The sequence below is a fragment of the Vulpes lagopus genome, chromosome 7, assembly GCF_018345385.1.
Source record: "Vulpes lagopus strain Blue_001 chromosome 7, ASM1834538v1, whole genome shotgun sequence".
Lineage (NCBI taxonomy): Eukaryota > Metazoa > Chordata > Mammalia > Carnivora > Canidae > Vulpes > Vulpes lagopus.
In genome coordinates this window covers 55329796-55344638 of record NC_054830.1, presented here as the reverse complement: position 1 = coordinate 55344638, position 14843 = coordinate 55329796, and the positions used below count along the sequence as shown (strand labels likewise).

General features: G+C 41.9%; 1 protein-coding gene across 6 annotated transcripts in view; it reads left to right on the top strand.

The window, feature by feature from the left end:
- LOC121494505 (CCHC-type zinc finger nucleic acid binding protein) overlaps window positions 1–14365 on the top strand; it is a 67279-nt gene extending 52914 nt beyond the window's left edge. The window contains exons 1-5 of one of the 6 annotated variants that reach the window (XM_041761046.1): window positions 2335–2488; window positions 11518–11634; window positions 11754–11846; window positions 11996–12197; window positions 13370–14365. In XM_041761046.1, the coding sequence (XP_041616980.1) occupies window positions 11532–11634; window positions 11754–11846; window positions 11996–12197; window positions 13370–13487 (516 nt within the window). In that variant the 5' untranslated portion in view covers window positions 2335–2488; window positions 11518–11531 and the 3' untranslated portion in view covers window positions 13488–14365. Of the gene's footprint in view, window positions 1–2334; window positions 2489–11517; window positions 11656–11753; window positions 11847–11995; window positions 12198–13369 lie in introns of those variants that run through there. The other 5 variants (XM_041761048.1, XM_041761042.1, XM_041761045.1 and 2 more) reach the window with 5 other exon arrangements.
- Window positions 14366–14843: the final 478 nt, after the last annotated feature.

Genomic DNA, 14843 nt, shown 5'->3' with positions numbered 1-14843 from the left:
GAAGGGAGGAGAGGAGAAAATACATTTCCAGGATAGGGACTCTTTCTTCATATATGGTTGGCAGTTTATCTTTTGAGTGGAGTGGCTTTTTCTTTTCTTATTTTCAAACATCTCTAGTGAGATACATGTACCCAAGGGCATATCCAAACACAAATGACTGTAGTTAAATTCCATCATAAACCTCTGGAGACAGAATGCCTCATGATCAGTCTGGTTCTGTTAATAGTAATAGTTATTACAGAAAGCTGGATGCCAGGTAGAAAAGAGCCATTATCTGTTACTACTCCTAGAGCTGAGAAGTGAAGACCACATTATGTTTCCATTCCTTCCACTTAAGTCTTTTGAAACCTACAGAAGAACATTATGTCCACTATTTCACACCCACCCTCTTTTTTTTTTTTAACATTAGGAACATTCTGTCCCTGGGTCTATAATAAATATCAAACATTTTATGTAGCATTGTGTTTGGAGTGATAAGTCAAAGTCAGACAAAAATAGGAATTTATGGTTACTATGACAATTTAACTAGTCCTCTTGGATGTACCCAAGGTGGACTTCCTCCATTTAGCCTGTTGCACTAATACTGACTCAATGCTTGGGCTTAGGAAATCATGGAATGATTAAGTGTCTTCAATTACCATCCTACTACATACCTTGAGATATTATAAAGATTAATCTGTTAGGGAGGGGAAATCTGTAAAGCTGTGTAAGATTCTTGGGAATAAAACTCTGTAAGCACAAAACACTGTTTTATTATTGGTAACTGTGGTGTTATATAACTCAATACATAAACAGCTAGGCAATTCAATCTTACTGGAAATAGGACATTTCATACTGAATTCTAAAATATTTTTACTTTAGTTGTCTTGGTTTAAAAAAACTTAAAAAGTCATTGGTCCTTGAAATAGTTCATTCACTCTTAGATAATTGCTAACCTTTATCAAATACTGTGTTGAGCACAGTCGCTAAATGCACTACCATGATTAAGTACTGGTGATCTGAATCCAGGTGTAATGCCTGATTCCTATCACCTGAGCTCTTTAACCACTGTGCCTCCCCGTAAACATGATTTCAAAAGTCATACAGCCTGGGGACTGGGAGAATTCAATGAGATGAGACTAAAGGCAAAGAACAGCTGGAGTCTTCACAGCTACTCACTGAATTAATGCTACAAACAAGGACTGTTCAGCAGTTTTAACATCGTAATAGATCTGTGCAATTAATTTCAAGTACCATGGTCATTAAAAGAATGAGAAGTAAATCTCTGGGATGTACCAGCCAACAATATGGGCTACATCCTAACCTTGAGGAGCATATTAAGCTTTAGTAGGAGACTATAGTTAATTTCAGGGCTTTTATAGCTCAAGAGACTGGGGTACTTCTATTTTTTTTTTCCCTGTTTCCAACAAAAGCTGTTCCAAGATGGCACTCACAATTCTAGAAAATTTTAGTTCACATTCAATAATTTACATTGTTTTCATCCTGAAAGAGTATCAATGACGACACGCACAGTCTCTTTGGGAGAAGGTAAGGGATCCCAACCAGAGGCCGTTCCTGAACACGAGAGCCCGGCCAGGTGGCTCTCCTGGCACTTGCTACCCTAAGTTGCACGATGTCATTCACCGATGCGTGAAGCGGTCCCAGGTGTGTCGTGAGGCAGAGGGTCCCGGGGCCCTCCCTCCGCAGGGCAGGTCCCATCCCTCATCTGGGACATTTGGGGGGGCAGATGGTCATAGGGAGCGGTGGGGAGGGTCTACCGTTAAGAGGTGTAAGCAGCGGCCGTTCCAGGCTCTGCCTGGGTCACACAAAAACCAAAACAAAACTCGGGGCCCGGGACCCATGGCCACAGTAACTTGTTACTTGGAGCTGCGACTTTCCCCCGAACTGGGATGTGCGGATTAGAAACCGGGAACCAACTGACGAGCTCTAGGAACCGGGGCCGAGCTCGTAAAGCCAGTCCGAGCCACAAGCTTGGGGGCAAGCGCTTCTCCTGAGCCCCAGAAGGGGCCGGAATTTTCCCTGACCCCACGCTAATCACAGCCACTTCACGAAGACCTGCCCTCTGGCACCCCTCGGCGCCCGCTATCGCGAGAGACCACCAAGGCCCGGGCGACGCAAGTTCCCCGGCGTGGGGAGCCGCCAGGAATGGAGTCGGGGCCGGCGGTTCCGGGCGGGAAAGGCCGCGCGCGGGGCACGGCGGGAAAGGCCGCGGCGCGCGGAGGCCGAGGCCCGCCCCACGCCGCGCTGCGCTCAAGCTGGGCGGCCCTCCTCGGGGGCGGCTCTGATTGGACGGCGGAACTCCGCGTGCTGATTGGCCGCGTGGGCGAGGCGGAGGAGAGCCGTGCGCAGCGGCGTGTGTGGGGCCGTGTGCAGACCCGCGTGTGGCGCAGGCAAGGACCCTGAAAATAAACAGCCGCTACCTTGTGAGCCGCCTTCCCCGGGCCCGCGTCCGAGTCTCCGCCGCTGCGGACCCGCTCAGACGCCGAAGGTGAGCGCCCGGAGCAGGGCCTGGGGGCGGGGGGCATCCGCGGGGCGGGCGGTGGCCGAGGCGGACGGAGAGGTTGGGAGCGGCTCGGCGGCGATGGCGGCCGCGCTCTGGCCTGCTCTGCTGCTGCGTCAGGCGGGAAACTCGGCTGCTGCAGCCGTCCCGGGTCCAGGTTTCCGGGCTGCCGCAGTCGGGCCACCCCGCCGCCCTTCCTTCCGTGTGGGAAGCCGGGCCGCCGGGCCTCGGGGCCTGTCCCAGGGCCAGGCCGCGCCCCAGGCCGCGGCCTCAAGCGACGGCGGCCCGGGCCCGTGCGCCCTTGGGACTGAAGCCCTGAGACCTCTGGGGTCGCGGATGCGGGACGGAGGGGCGATTTGGCGGGAACTTACTGGGGGGAGGCTGCGGGTGGGAGGGTCGGGGGTATGTCTGCAGGCCTTGTGCTGGGGTCGGGGGCCCGGCGGGCCATGTGCCAAGGGTCCTGAAGGCGCGCTGGCCCCAGGGCGGTGGGATACTCCGCCGGAAGGCCTGCGAAGCCTCGAAATTCGTACTCTGCGTACTTGGTAGCTTTCCGATTCTTGAGTTCTACCGTGGTTCAAATGTTGAGTTACTTCTCTTGACAGTGTAACTCGAAAAGAGGCAGCTAGGACTGGCTTTCCGTGAATCAACGAAATCGTCATTTTTTGGATTAATTAAACGGGTATAACTTAATCTAAAAATGAGACCTGGAAGTTAATGAGCCAGTCCCCATCTAGATATTCCAAATGTGCAAGCCTATTTTAGGACATAATTGCCCACATTTGGTTTGGGGTGTTGATTTTATTATGGGTAAGGCTTATGCTTGTTGCCACATGTTAACCACATGGCCTCAGCCACAGGGCACTTCCAAAGGAAGTCGATACATCTGGTCTCCGAGGTCTTAGAAAAAGAAAATACTGCTCAGTAGCCCTCTGTGACTTGGGATAGTGTGTTTCAGTCATTATCCAGAAAGACCCACAGAAAGAGTAAGAGGCCCAAGAGTCTGGATTACTCGTTTCTTTTAAGGTAAAGGGAGATTAATTTACATCCTCCTACCCCAAATTATTCAAGTTTAAAAAAAAAAAACAAAAACAACCTGTTTCTCCTTTCCTGTTTGATCCAATTTTTGGAACATAACCAGTTACTTTCTGCATGGACGTGTTATCTTAATTAAGATAGCAACTTGTTACTCTTTTTGCTTAAGCACTATAAATTGCATATATGATTTTGAGGGTTCTTAAAAGATGAATGAAATAAAATTCCTACATCTTAGATTTTTTCTTCTTCTGCAAAGCAGTCCTTTTAGAATGCTTAAAAATTACTCTGATCCTGGTTTAATCAAACCCCTACAAAATGCCACGTTCATAGGTACATGCTGTGTTTAGCTTGTTGAGCCTGATTCTTGTCTACAAGGAGCTCTCTGTACTGGAATAAAAAAGGAATAATTTATTAGATTCCCTGGGGCTGAATTAAGGACTTAAAATTTTTTCCAGATCTCAATTGTCGGCAACCGATTTTTTCTTAAACTAACAATATATGTTTGTGTACTTATCTGCATATGTCACATTAGAAAACTTGGGTAAGTCTTGGCAAGCTAAATATCCGCGTTTCATACTGATGATGAGAGGTAATATATTTCAAACAAATATGGAGTCCGTAAAAAATATTCTGAGCCAAATCAATGGAAGACCAAAGGGCATTTATTACACTAGCATTTGAACAACTGGAACAGGCAGAGTAACCTCTTCTTTAAGGTATTATAAATGGGTTTTGCAGATGGCTATATGACTTTTTGGGGTATCTGTCCCTTTTAAAATCTAATGAAAATATGCTACAGACATGGGAAGTTATCAAATTGGTACTTAAAAGCAATAGAACCACAATTTGACTAATTGGAATGATTGGTCTGTTGGCTAAGCACTTCACCACAAGAGAGATTTTGCTTTTTCTTGCAGGAGTGAGAGTTTTAAAAAATTGTTGGCTGCTTTTTTCTTCCTAGCCTTCTGACAGTTAAGTGGAGAGCCAGAAGACTGATGCCAAGGCATCCTGGCCTGCTATGTGGAGAATGCTCTTTCCCTACTGTCTCACTTTAATAGAACTCCTATTCTGGCAGTGTCTGATGCTGCCGCAGTAAGAGCATAATAATGAGAATTCCGGTAAATTGTGCACCATTTTCATGTTGTAAAAAACTGCTGGAGTAATAAAATGAGAGCTTGTGACCACCCAAAATGCAAGTTGTAAGTAGATGGACTCTATTAATCAGTAGTATGAGAGTGTAGTATAGTGATCAGCTGCAGTGACTCCATAATTACAAATGAGGCTATTAACTAGTCGAATCAGATAGCCAGTGTTTGGATCTGTGGTGACACTCTAAGTACTACCACAGAGAAAGTTAAGAAAATCTATCTTGGCTTAAAATTCAGGAAAGCTGTATGATGGTATACTGTGAATAAGTTTATATATGGCTGTGGATTTTTTAAAAAGTTTATCAGTGCTAGTTTCGATTTATCTAAAGAGAACAAAGACTTTTTACATTGAAAACTAATGTGTTTTTCAAAGTCTCAGATCTGGGCAGCCCTGGTGGCACAGCGGTTTAGCGCCGCCTGGAGTCCCGGTTGTGATCCTGGACACCCGGGATCGAGTCCCATGTCAGGCTCTCTGCGTGGAGCCTGCTTCTCCCTCTGCCTGTGTCTCTGCCTGTCTCTCTCTGTGTGTCTCTATGAGTAAATAAATAAAATCTTTAAAAAAATAAATTAAAAAAGTTTAAAAAAAAAAAGTCTCAGATCTTCAGTCTCCTTATCAGTAAAATGGGGACAAGAATACATAACTTGCAGGGTTGTAAGGACTATAGATAATACGTTTATTAACCTTTGAGTCATACTAGGTAGCTATTAAATTAAATCTCTTTGGGGGGTAATTATGGCAGGAGCCAGAATAAGAACCCAGAATTGTTCCAGTATTACACTGTGGTCTCCATTATTCTGGTCCAAATGCAAGTAATGTACAGTGTAACTTGCTTCCTTCCCTCCAGTCTGTAGTTTTTTTTATTTATCTTAAACAGTCTGAAGTGTTTTAGGACCATGTTGGAACACTAAACTGATTTATTACAGCGTCATGATGAGTAAGTACATTCAGGGGGCAAAATCTCCCCTATGGTCTGGATGTAGTTAGGTCAGCAATGTAGAGGAGTCAGGAATAACCCTAAACTTGAGGGAAATAACTAGAAAAATACAGTAAATACACACATCTATATTAGGAAAGCCATATAAAACAATAAAGATAGCCAGATCCATATCATACTTTGTTCCCACGACCCCCTACACTTGCCTGTCACTATTTTAGCTATAGGGAGAGTTAGGGCTTTCTATTCATTGGAACTCCCATTGTTAGTCTTGTCAGTGTCCTGTTAAGATTTAAGTAGTTTGGGTGGGGGTGAATGGGTGACGGGCACTGAGGGGGACACTTGACGGGATGAGCACTGGGTGTTATTCTGTATGTTGGCAAATTGAACACCAATAAAAAATAAATTTATTAAAAAGATTTAAGTAGTTTACTGGCTTTGCTCTTAGTATCAAAAAATGTGGAAAAATTACATTGATGAAGACAAGTTAGTATAACCAATAATGTTTTGGTATCAATTCTAGGATTTAATCCTAGATGAGTATAAAATAGACTCTTAATTATATACTGGCCCTCAGTAAATTTTCAAGCAGTATCTTGACTGCCTTACTGCTGCCTGGCATGCCCTGTGTTCCTACATTTCTTTGTGTGATTTGTGTCATGCAAATTTGGTAGACAAAAAATGAAGTGGAAACATACCTGATGTCTGTTGTTGCAAATATGAAATCATTTGGCATTCACCCATTTTTCTTACCTCTTCTCCAGTCCACTCAGGAAGTAGACTTTATGAGATGGGAAACTTGAGTATAAGCAGTTTGCCCTCTTCTAAACTTGTTCTGTAGGCATTGCATGGTGGTGGTGGGGGCGGGGGTTCTAATCCACCTGTAAGCAATCTAACTTAATTGGAGTGGAAAAGAAAGAATAAGCAGAAGACATAAGCCCTTAAAGTTTTTTAAGTTGAGCATCTGGTAAGGACAAGACACCTGGTAACAATTCTCATCACAGATCAATTTTATCTTTTCCTGATAAGGACAGACCTCAAGTGTCTGAGGTAACAGCACAGATGGTTCAGTGGCTAACCCAGGTTTAGCTATTAGGATCCCCAAATCTTTTTACTGTCTGATGATAACATCAGTGTAGATACAGCGATGATTGCTAAAGCAGCAAAAGGAAGAAAATAAATGCTCACCTTCCGCCTGGCAACAGTGGAAAATACAGCATTTTGTCTTTTATCTTTATTAGTAAATACGTTTTGTAGCATTCCATAAGATACTAGGTCTGGCAGCCCCGGTGGCGTAGCGGTTTAGCCCGGAGACCCGGGATCGAGTCCTGCATCGGGCTCCCTGCATGGAGCCTGCTTCTCCCTCTGCCCCTCTCAATCTCTCTCTCTCTCTCTCTGTTTCTCATGAATAAATAAATAAAATCTCAAAAAATACATATTAGTGAGGTCTAGTTGATTGTGAATTCTTGAAGTAATAGGATTTTATTAGATAATCCAAAATAAGCATTCTTGAATTTAGATTGATAGTCCATCCTCAATGAGTACATAATTTGGGACGCCTGGGTGGCTCAGCGGTTGAGCGTCTGCCCTCAACTCAGGATGTGATCCTGTGGTCCTGAGATCGAGTCTCCCGCATCAGGCTCCCTGCATGGAGCCACCTCCTCCCTTTGCCTCTCTCCTCTCTCTCTCTGTCTCATGAATAAATAATCCTAAAAAAAATGAGTACATAATTTAAAAATCTTTTGCATTTTGTTTTTTTTTTTTTTTTAGATTTTATGAGAGAAAGGGGATAGGAGGGGTAGCGGGAAAGGGGGGAACAAACTCCCCACTGAGTGGAGAGTCTGACATGGTACTTGGACCTGATCCCAAAGATGCTAGGATCATGACTTGAGCTGAAGGCAGATGACCAAATCACCTGAGCCACCCTGGTGCCCCTATGTTTTTACTTTATTATTATTGTTTTTAAGGATTTATTTGACAGCAAGCAAGCACCAGCTGGGGCAGTGGCAGAGGGAGAAGGAGAAGCAGGCTTCCTTCTGAAATGGGGGAGCCGGATGCAGGGCTCAATCCTAGGATCCTGGGATCAGACCTGAGCCAAAGGCAGATGCTTAACCGACTGAGCCACCAGGGAGCCCTCCTACGTTGTTACTTTCATGGTGCAGTAATTGTCATAGCAAGAATTGAGGTGGTGTTAGTACTCAATCAGATTGGGTTGGGTCTGTACAAGAAACAATTTGTTTCATTCAGCAAATGACTATTAGTCCCCCCCCCCCCCCCCCAGCAGTTAAAATACTGAGTATAACTGCTACTGAAAGGATAATTATATGGGCTGTTGTGATGATTGAAAGGTGAATTACTTGGTCTCTGCCTTCAAGGAATATGATAAAAGTCAATATGGTAGTGTCAGACAAATACTAATAAAGAACTATGGGTTTTGAGAGTTCCAGGCTGAGAGATGTGGTCAGATTCTTTTATAAGAGTTGGCATTTGAGTTGGCTGTTGAAGGTTGGAAAACGTTGTGACAGGTGGAGAGGGCGGAGGCAGGACAGTGCGGCAAAATTCCAGCCAGGAGTAGTCATAGGCAGAATCACAGACTCCTAATTCTCAGCTGTCTTACCTTACTGCCTCTTCTTTTCTTAGAGATGGCATATAGCTCTCTAAAGATCTTTTAACTAAATACATTTGTATATAAGATGAATATTAGGATGGGAACCTACTTCTAGGATAAGTGGCAGGAGGACTCTAAAACATTGTGGGAATTGGTTTAATGTTACTGAACAAATAAATCTATCACAAGGGACTTGGAAAATGTAGAATAGCTAAATGACTGATTGGCTTGGCCAAAGGGAGAGAAGACAATGGAGAAACAGTTCATGAATAATCTACCTGTAGATTAATCAGAACTTAAGTAGTTTTTTATTTTTTAAAAGATTTTATTTATTCATGAGAGACACACAGAGAGGAAGAGGCAGAGACACAGGCAGATGGAGAAGCAGGTGCCATGCAGTGAGCCCGACGAGGGACTTGATCTGGGTCTCCAGGATCATGTTCTGAGCTGAAGGCGGCACCAAACCACTGAGCCACCTGGGCTGCCCCTTAAGTAGTTTTTTAAATTCATATTACTGTGCTGAAAATAAACCCAATTACCTGTTGACTTTATTCCACTGATAAACATGATGATGTGTTATAATGCATTTCTTTTGTACTTTATTAAATAAACAAGGTCCTTTTAAAGTAGCAGTCTAAAGGAAAGATTGCCCAGAACCATCGTTTCTTTAGCTTTAGAATGTATAGGACTGTCGTATTTTGTAAAACATAAGTGTCTTGTTCATATATATGTATGTGTATATAGATATATAATTTTAAGATTGAGAGTATATGTGTGAGTGGGGGAAGAGGGTAGCAAGGAGAGAGAGAGAGAGAGAGAGAGAGAGAGAGCGAGAGAACCTTCAGCAGATGCCCTGATGAATGTGGAGCCTGATGCAGGGCTTCATCTCAACCTGAGGTCATGCCTCAGCTGAAATCAAGACTTAGCTGCTTAGGGATCCCTGGGTGGCGCAGTGGTTTGGCGCCTGCCTTTGGCCCAGGGCGCGATCCTAGAGACCCAGGATCGAATCCCACTTCAGGCTCCCGGTGCATGGAGCCTGCTTCTCCCTCTGCCTATGTCTCTGCTTCTCTCTCTCTCTCTCTCTCTCTCTCTATCATAAATAAAAAAAAAGACTTAGCTGTTTAACCAACTGAGCTACCCAGGCAACCCTCTGGTTTAAATATTAAGTGATAAACTACTCAGGACTTGTCAGATTGCCTGTATTACTTTGTAAAAAGAAGTGATCATTTCTCTGCAAATAACTCATTGACATCAGTAGTTAAATGTGCTTAAATTGGTCTGGCTATAAACTAGAGAAGGTGCAAAAGGAAAATGAGGGTGGAGGGGAGGATAAAGTACTATAAACTGCTCTTTTCTGTGATTTTTTTTTTTTTTTAAGATTTTATTTATTTATCATGAAAGACACAGGCAGAATTATAGGCAGAGGGAGAGGTAGGCTCCATGTGGGATTCGATCTCAGAACTCTGGGATCACACCCTGAGCCAACCAGGAGTTCCTCTTTTCTGTGACTTTTAATTACTTTTTACCCTAACTCTTCTCTCCGGTGGAAACTAGTACTTAATATGATTTAGAAGGCTAATACCAGTAAAAGAAAGCAAATGTAATCTCATTATTTTACAAAAATACATGTTTAATCTTCACTGGCTGTTTTCTTTTTTCTTCTGACTAGAAATGTGCGTTAGGCATCTGAAACAACTATTTTTAAAGATTTGTTTGAGAGACAATTGCGGGGAGGGGTAAGAGAGGGAGGAGAGAATCTTAAGCAGACTCCCAGCTGAGCGTAGACTCAGATGCAGGTCTTGATCCCAAAACCCGTAAGATCATGATCTGAGTCACCCAGGCACCCTAGAATCTATGGACTCCTGAGTATTCTGTGCAGGTACCTGCCTGTACTTCCCTCATCCCCCTTTTTTGGTAATGTGTTTATATGGCAAGTGGCAAGAATTGATAGAAAGATCCCTTTGAAAACTTAACCTGAATCTGATTGCAGAGACTTGGGATAAGTATTGAGTTCTTTTGAATATTTGACAATGGAAACTTTTGAAACTGAACTTTAGCTTAATTTTTAGTTACTAGATTCTCTATAACTTAGTGATGAACTGGTTACTGAAAGGATGATTGGGAGGGGGGCCTTGGCCATTTTACTGTCATTTGAGTTTGGTGCTGTGGTTGATTTGGATAATTCCACTATCCAGTCTTACTCAGTTGAAGCAGTATCTTTTGCTAGATCATAGTGCTTATGGCTTTGAGAAGATAGTTTAAAAAGTTGGTGTGCCATGGCTTGACACTGGAAATAAGGGTAAAAATATTCGGATGTGGAAGTGTGGAAATGTAAAGATTAGATTGTTCTGAGCTAGTTTGTTTTTTAAAAACCATTTTCCTAGGAGTTTCTACTACAACATTCCATTCTATTCCAGGAATAGTTCCTGTTTATTTTTAGATTGTTACATAAGAAGTGTAAAATTCATTTACTTATTGGGAGATTTGCCCCCCTCCCCCATTTTTAAATAATACCCAATAAAGGAATCTATTGTGAAGTTCCGAGTAGCCTTGTTTTAAATGTAAAAACTACAGGAAAATTTAGAGAATAAAAGAAAAAAAATGGTCCTGGTGCTTTAGATACTATTAGCCCTTTGGTGTGCCCTTTTGTTTTTCTAATATTTTTTGCCATACGGTATTCTCTAGAGAAAATTTTTATCTGCATTTCTTATAATATACCTGCTGTAAAGAGTGTGCAAACAAGTGTTGTAGTATAGCTAGACACTGTTGGACGTTAAAGTTAGAAATAGTTTCTCTTTACCTACCCCTCACTTTTAGAGTCCATACTACAGCTGTGTTGTTTTGAGCTATTTCCGATTTTATGACCATTAAATAACTTCCAGTTGCCCAAAATAAAGTTTACTGGCTTGTAACCATGAAAATAGTCTACAAATTAGACCTTGAGTGATATGTTACTATTTCTAATAATGGATGTGCATTAATCCTTTAAATTCTACCACCCCATTATAACTGAATTAACATTTGTATTAATCCGTATATCCATAGTCTTAATGGTTTTTTAAAAATCACAAATTGTATCAAAATACATGTTTTACCTTTTTTTTCACTTCTAATATATTTCTTAATAGGTATGTAAGCCTACAAGTACGTAGTTGTGTGGCTATTTTTCTAAGCAAGGTATATGCTAAGCTTCATCCCCCAGAATAATTATCTAAAAATACACTAAAAGGGCAATAAAAAGTTAAAAGTAATTTCAATTAGTTTAACATTGTCATTTTTAATATTTTGAAGATCTAACTGCAGCCATGAGCAGCAATGAGTGTTTCAAGTGTGGACGATCTGGCCATTGGGCCCGGGAATGCCCTACTGGTGGAGGCCGTGGTCGTGGAATGAGAAGCCGTGGCAGAGGTGGTTTTACCTCGGATAGAGGTATTTTTGTCGAATAAAAAATTTTGAAGTGCTTCAGTATCTATTAGTGTCAAGACTGGTCTAATTAGCCAAATTCTTTTTGTTTCTGCCCAAAATAGGTTTCCAGTTTGTTTCCTCATCTCTTCCAGACATCTGTTATCGCTGTGGTGAGTCTGGTCATCTTGCCAAGGATTGTGATCTTCAAGAGGATGGTAAGTATTTAACACTTCATTTTCATACCCTTCTAGAACTTGGAAAGGTGAGCCTGTGCTACTGCTGCACATAGCATTGGAAAAGACTTTTTAAAACAACGTTTTGTAAAGGTTTTATAGTCTTGGTCTGCTTCTTTTCCTTATTGTTGAAGCCTGCTATAACTGCGGTAGAGGTGGCCACATCGCCAAGGACTGCAAGGAGCCCAAGAGAGAGCGGGAGCAATGCTGCTACAACTGTGGCAAACCAGGCCATCTGGCTCGTGACTGTGACCATGCTGATGAGCAGAAGTGCTATTCTTGTGGAGAATTTGGACACATTCAAAAAGACTGCACCAAAGTGAAGTGCTATAGGTAAGTTGTTAGGGTGTTGGCTGGAGGAAGGCTCATGGCAGAGATTATTTTAGAGGTGAATTAGCTATAAATGGACTTTGTGGACGAGTATTCAGTGGAAGTTCGTTTTGACCAGATGATATTGATTTTCAGCATATATAACCAGCAGTTTGTCTATACATCAGTTACTATTTTGCCAGTCATGGTTTGTGGCTTATGACAGCTGAAAAACTTACACAGCCTTGGAATTTTTAATATTTTAAAAATAACGTTAATGCTGTACTTCGGAGTTTTCAGAGACATTGTAGAAAACTATAAATAATTCACATATACAAATTTCTTGTCCTACAACCTGAAATCCTTGTGGATGTGACATAAGGTAAAATGTACATATTTAAGCTGTAAAATTTGGTAAATACCAGTGAAATCTTAAGGATTAATTTGTATAGAGGTACAACATCTTGGGGCGCCTGGCTGACTCAGCAGAGAGTGCGACCCTTGATCTCAGGGACATGATTTTGAGCCTCATGCTGAGGGTAGGGATTACTTAAAACTTAAGAAGGATTCCTGGGTGGCTCAGCGGTTAAGCATCTGCCTTCGGCTCAGGGCAAGATCCTGGAGTTCCAGGATTGAGTCCCACATCGGACTCCCTGCATGGAGCCTGCTTCTCCCTCTCCCTGTGTCTCATGAATAAATAAATCAAATTAAAAAAAAAAAGAGAGAAAGGTATGTATTGGCCAGTGTTATTAGTGTTTGCAGTGGGAGGGAGAGAGAATCTAAAGCAGGTTCCATACCCAGTACAAAAGTGGATCTGGATCGCAGGGCTCCATCTCATGATCCTGAGATCATGACCTGAGCCAGAATCAGGAGTTGGCTGCTACACTGAGCCACCCAGGAGCCCCTATTTTTAGTGTTTTGATGTTAGTGGATCTCTTGGGGTAAAAATTTTAATTTTATGGCTTAGTCTGCACAATTGAGTACTTTGTTACCTAATTCCTCCTTCCTCCTCTTAGTGGAGGGGTTAATGAGACTGTCCTGAGGGGAAAAAAAGCATTGCTTCACTGATCATTGCATTTTTTTACCCAGTTACTACTGTTTCTACAGTTACTATTGTTTCAATGCAGCTTTACGCTTTCTGGGGACATTGTGAAAACTCACTGTCCCTCTTTTTTTTTTTCTTTTTTTTTTTTTAGGTGTGGTGAAACTGGTCACGTAGCCATCAATTGCAGCAAGACAAGTGAAGTCAACTGTTACCGCTGTGGCGAGTCAGGGCACCTTGCACGGGAATGCACGATTGAAGCCACAGCTTAATTATTTTCCTTTGTCGCCCCTCCTTTTTCTGATTGATGGTTGTATTATTTTCTCTGAATCCTCTTCACTGGCCAAAGGTTGGCAGATAGAGGCTACTCCCAGGCCAGTGAGCTTTACTTGCCGTGTAAAAGGAGGAAAGGGGTGGAAAAAAAAAAAACCGACTTTCTGCATTTAACTACAAAAAAAATGTTTATGTTTAGTTTGGTAGAGGTGTTATGTATAATGCTTTGTTAAAGAACCCCCTTTCCGCGCCACTGGTGAATAGGGATTGATGAATGGGAAGAGTTGAGTCAGACCAGTAAGCCCGTTCTGGGTTTCTTGGATATGTTCCCATGTAGGAGGTAAAACCAATTCTGGAAGTATTTATGAGCTTCCATAAACAACTTTAATTTTAGCATAATGATGGCCTTGGATTGTCTGACCTCAGTAGCTATTGAATAACATCAAGTAACATCTGTATCAGGCCCTACATAGAACATACAGTTGAGTGGGAGTAAACAAAATAAAAAGATGTGTGTTAATGGCTGTGCGAGAAAAATCGGGATAAAGGCCTAAACAAGAACAACTTCACAGCGTTGATGCTGGATATGCATAAGGTGATGGCAAAGGTTTAGAACACATTTTTTTCAAAGTCTAAATCTAAAACCCAGAGTAAACATCTATGCTCAGAGTTAGCATAATTTGGAGTTATTCAGGAATTGCAGAGAAATGCATTTTCACAGAAATCAAGATGTTATTTTTGTATACTATATCACTTAGACAACTGTGTTTCATTTGCTGTAATCAGTTTTTAAAAGTCAGATGGAAAAAGCAACTGAAGTCCTAGAAAATAGAAATGTAATTTTAAACTATCCAATAAAGCTGGAGGAGGAAGGGGAGTTTGACTAAAGTTCTTTTTGTTTGTTTCAAATTTTCATTAATGTATATAGTGCAAAATGCCATATTAAAGAGGGGAATGTGGAGGACTAAAAGCTGACAGTTTGGACTTTTCTTTATGTACTAACTCAGTCATGTCTTCAGTAATGTAAAATAGCTATTTTAAGGAAGTATAGGCATTAGATACTTAATAGTGTCCCATTTTGCAGGGATACAAAAAATTTAAGTCTCTTTGTAACCCATTATAATGCTGCCCTTTAGCTCTGTGTTCATTCTTGATTGCCATTATTATATTTTAGCACTTAATATTTTTCTTGGGCTTCACAAGGTTCTGAGATGTTAGATTGCATGTTTTTCCAGGATTTGTTCTGAAGTCGGGATGGAACTTAGAAATCACTTGGATTAATGAATGAATTCGCTTTATTCATGAGTTAGTGGAAACTTGCTTGAAAAAATGTACAGCTACCTAGGGTCTAGAAC